General features: G+C 36.4%; 1 protein-coding gene across 1 annotated transcript in view; it reads right to left on the reverse strand.

The window, feature by feature from the left end:
• Positions 1-818: 818 nt before the first annotated feature.
• LOC104080092 (chromosome unknown open reading frame, human C5orf28) overlaps positions 819-4,858 on the reverse strand; it is an 8,423-nt gene continuing 4,383 nt past the window's right edge. The window contains exon 2 of the mRNA XM_009582359.1: positions 819-1,570. Coding sequence (XP_009580654.1) covers positions 1,235-1,570 — 336 coding nt within the window. The 3' untranslated portion in view covers positions 819-1,234. The remainder of the gene's footprint in view (positions 1,571-4,858) is intronic.

The raw sequence follows: 4,858 nt of genomic DNA on the forward strand, positions 1-4,858 counted from the left end.
ATGGGTAATGGAGTTCAATGAATAACAAATTAACAAAACAATTACTAATAGGCATTTCTCAGCTTGTACACTGTAAACTAGACAAGAGCTTCATTTTTACTTTGGGACATTTTCTGAGAAATTTCTGTAAATGAAAACTGTTACTTTGAATAGTCCACAGTGAAAATTACTATGTTATGAACCTGCAACATAATAACATTTTTCCTTAAGGAACTTACTTAAGAGGAAATTTCTACTTCTGCACAATAATAATGCGTTTTATTTTACAATAATAAGGATGACATTGCACTTAATGGAAAATACTGTTTCTAAGTACAGTAGTAACGTCTTTAAGCAAACTCACATTTTGAGCAATTTTGATTTTCTTATAACTTCCTGAATCTTCCCTAAAGCTTACGTTTTACTGTAATAAATAAGTTTGCCTTTACACAATCCTTAAATATTTACTAAAATTCCTCACTTCCAAATTAAATAATATTCATAATTAGTATATTTTAATATTAAACAATTTGGCCAACACACATAATACTGTAACCAAACTATCTTCTCCTTTCTAATTACAAATAGTAGCTAGTAATTATCTGCAAATTGAGTACCAAGCAACTACAGTGGAATAGAATTTAGTAGAAACACTGTATGATAGCAGTGTTCAAAGAGGCGCAGATATACAGTTGCACATTGTGAAATATAAACAGCTTTTCTTTTAAAACAGCTGTATACAAGAGTCCAGCAGGAAAACAAATAAATACACTCAAAAGGCTAACTGGTATTTTTTAGAAGTGCCACACACTACTAAATTCTCACTTATAGTTAGCATTTATATAGTACTTTACATTTTTTAAGTGCTATACAAATGCTATCTAGATGAAATGTATTACCTAAGGGTAGAATACAAATCCAAAGCGAATGGTGATCAGATGAACGGTACCATGACAGTAAAATGTAATGTAATTACTACAGAGAGAGACTAAGTACTTTATAAATCAGCCAGCTATGCATGAACTATAATGGAAGACCACACATTTTACAAGGGGAATGCATAGATATAAAACTATTACCATTCATGAAATAGGTTTCTGTGACCACACAGAACTGACACAGGAGCTGTAACTGGCTCCACAGGCTTCAAATGCCTAACTCGGAAGTCGTAAGGAAACCATAAGGAAACCACTTCAGTGATAAACAGACAGCTTACTTCAATGCTAATACAAACAACCTTTAAGAGCCATCATTCTTATACATCAATGCGGATTCCGTGTTTTATAGACATTAATTCTCTTGTGCCTGTTAAATACATAATAAAAGAACATAGATGAGGTAAAGATGCTGTAATTGCCACATACAGCCAATATGGCAAAGGAGGAGTTTTTCCAAATGGGCAGATCCAGAGGCCGTGACGAATCCCGTCACGGACGTGATGAGAAGTCCAGGATAGGAACAACATCCAGGGAAGAAAGCACCATGAATCCTTAAGCCTGAAAAGGTGCATAATAAACTTTAATGTCAGAGCCACAACAGGAATCACAGTAGAACAATGAAGAAGTGGTCTCTGTGGAAGAGTCAGAGCAGCCTGCAGAAAAGAAAAATATAATTGGCAATGGCTACAATCGTGACAAGAAAAGAAGTGTTTCATGGATGTTTACAGATGTATTATCAAGTGGCTAAGTGGAAGTGCAAAGAAAAACACTGTTCCTTTCCACTGCAGTTGATCAAAACCAACACTATGACTATTTAGATGTATGAGAGTTGTGTGCTGCCCTGTCAGTAGCAGGGCTCAGGGTGCTGGGACAGGCTTTTCTCTCTCTATTGTACGATATGAATCATGCATCCTACTAAGCATTACCGATGGCAAAACAGAGAGGGAGAGGGATGAGGTATGCTCTTTGTCATATAGTCATGTGGTATACAGGAACTTGTGTAGTCTGCTGCACTGATTATACATATTTAATTTCAAGATAATTAAAAGGAAAACAACTATACAATACACTTGAAATATTTAACATGCTTTACTTGAAATACTTCATATGCTTTAACGGCATTTATTTTCAAAAATACATCCTGCATTATACTATAGTTAGCACCCGTGAAGTTGTTTTAGTTGGACAATATCTAAAACAGAACAGTAACTTCCAATACAACAAAAATATGATCTAAGTTACATTTATTTTGATTGCCTTGACACAGTATTCTTTATGGACAGGCAAAAGATAAGTTCAGAAGCCAACACCGGAATAATTTGTGACTGGGGTTTTTATATCAACAACTTGTTTAACACTAACTCACTTGAAAGCCTGATACTTGGTTTTAATTAAGGTGAATGTCTAACTAGTAAGATTAAATTTAGCCATTTTAAGAATTTAAAATCATCAATTTAATATATGTAGTTGAGAAAATATTCTGGCTGTACTTACTAGCAACAGCTAGAACTATCCCCACAAATTCAAAGATAGTAAAAAAAAATTAAATAATAATATTTTGGATTTCTAAGCAACAAATAAGTGGATTCTTGTTTCTTAAGCATAGGAGAAATGATAGCACATTACTAAAAGATCTATACAGGTGCTGATGTAATATTAATTGGCTCAATTCAGATACTGGTGAACATTTGGAAAGACTATAACAGGCACCAGAGACATACTCTTTGCACATGACAGTGCATCTGATTGTTACGTTGAACATATCCCTCACTGCATCTACTGCAGAAAGCATTGCTACAAGACCCCAGCCAGTAACCCATTAATGCTTCAGTTGTGTTAACTGTTGCAGGATTCAACAGCTATGGTACCTGACAGTGGGACTCTGGAATAGCTTCATCAGGTTTTCATGGTTAATTTAGACAATTGCTTGGAATCCTGTCTTCTCTGTAAAGAAACTTTGATGTAGCCTTAGCCAAGAAATACAGAGATGGAAACTTATGGACTACCTTGGAATATAATAGCCTGTGCTTTAAACCAAAGCCAACATTAAAATGCTTCCAGAAAGCTTTGCTCTATTAGCTTCCCACCATGTGCTTGTCCATTACTCTCCCAATCAGGTGACAGGATTGGAAACCTCACAAACTATCTCAACAACTTTTAATTCTAATGGTACGGACCCAACTCCTGAAAGTTGCTGCAAAGAGTATATTTTCTACAACTTCATTTCTGCTTCATACAAGCAGATTATTCACAGATTAAAGTAGAAAAATCTTGTGAAGGTGAAATTGTTTATCACCTACCCTACAAAGATAGTCAGATTTTTGTTACTCTCAGCAAGAGCCTAAGAAGTCCATACTAGCCTAATTTTGAAAAACCACCCTGGATGGTGATACATTTTGGCAGATATCCTATCGACTGGTCACTATTTCTGCGCTTTGAAAAAAACAGTGGTGAAGTCTAAATGAGTCTTTTCCCTCTGTCCTATGGATGTTAGGTGCCAACAGCAACACAGTGAGTAAAGAGAATTTGAATGCTAATTACATATGCAATTTATCAGTACTAGTGCCAACCTTTATCCAGTTTTGGGGAGGTGATGCTTGAATTTTTTTCACACAGAATTTCAGATGGCAGGGTTGTTCATACAGTAATCCGTAGTGCTCAATTTTAGAAAGAGAAAACCCTATTTTGTAATTGCAGTACAGTCATTAGGCTTCCAAAATTCTGTTGCCCAAGTTCTGAGAGAAGAATAGTCTGTTTTCTCTTTTACATTCTGTAACTAGAGGAACATTTACATTGAGTTGCCAAGCCCAGGAGACAGACACGTAGTTCTAATTGGCAATATAAGCTGTTCCAATCTTTTACCTTTAAAAATCACCAGATCTTAAAAAAAAAAACAAAACAAGCCTTTTCTGCCTTAAACCTCCTGGAAAAAGATGATCATGGTTTGGGTAGATTTAGGGGGACATCTACCATGACAGAAATCAGGCTGCAGTTGCAAACAGAATTAACAACACAGGAATAAAGGAATTTACCTTTTCCATTTGCCTAAGTGTTAAATTAGGTGCAACATCTTCTTGAAGTTCCTGCTCCTCCAGCCCCTCTCACATACAACAACGAGCAGCTGGAGACAGCAGACAACAATCATGTGCAGGACAACCCAAGCAAATTCTTTGCTTTAATGCTCAGAGACACCATGGAATTTACGTAACAACATGGGCTCCCTAATATTCCATGATGCCTCACAACAAGTCCTTAGTTTTGAGGATGTATAAATTCAAAGTTAAATTGTGTGTGTACAAAGCTTATTCTCCAATTGCAGAAGCATTCCTGTGCAGCCCAGGTGGGTCAGCAGTGGCACGCAGCTCTGTTATGCATGTTTGCCGGTACAATCTTGTTTGCCACCAACTGCATTCTCTACACTTTTAGAAGCTGGTGAGTCTTAAGTAGCAAGCTAGCAATTTCTGCACATCTGTTCTGCAACATGAATGTTTGGGCTGCAATCCTGGGGGACATTTCTCATTGAAGTCATACCTGTATCACATTTAGCCCATCATGCTGGTCCTGTTCATCAGTAATACTGAGTATGACGGCAGGCTGCAGTAACTTTCACCTTTAAAGCTAGTCAATGAGACAGATTCTTCAAACACTGATTCTTAGATTCTTCTACACTTGTGTGCATATAATACACAGTAAAAACTACATGGAATACAAAGAACTAAAAATTCTAAGTAGCAAAGTCTTTGTAGACTTTATACATGTTGCAAAAATAATGTGGGCAAAAGGGCAGATCACATGCTACTTGGTACACAAGTATTTATCAGAGTAAACATATAAATACCACAGATGACTGTTTACTCTGAATACTCCAGAAAAATTACGACGACACCAAGAAAAACAGTCCAATAGCCAAATAATCCAAGCAGCGAGCTATGTCAGCAGGA

This window comes from Fulmarus glacialis, unplaced genomic scaffold, assembly GCF_000690835.1.
Source record: "Fulmarus glacialis isolate BGI_N327 unplaced genomic scaffold, ASM69083v1 scaffold10617, whole genome shotgun sequence".
In the NCBI taxonomy this organism is placed as follows: domain Eukaryota; kingdom Metazoa; phylum Chordata; class Aves; order Procellariiformes; family Procellariidae; genus Fulmarus; species Fulmarus glacialis.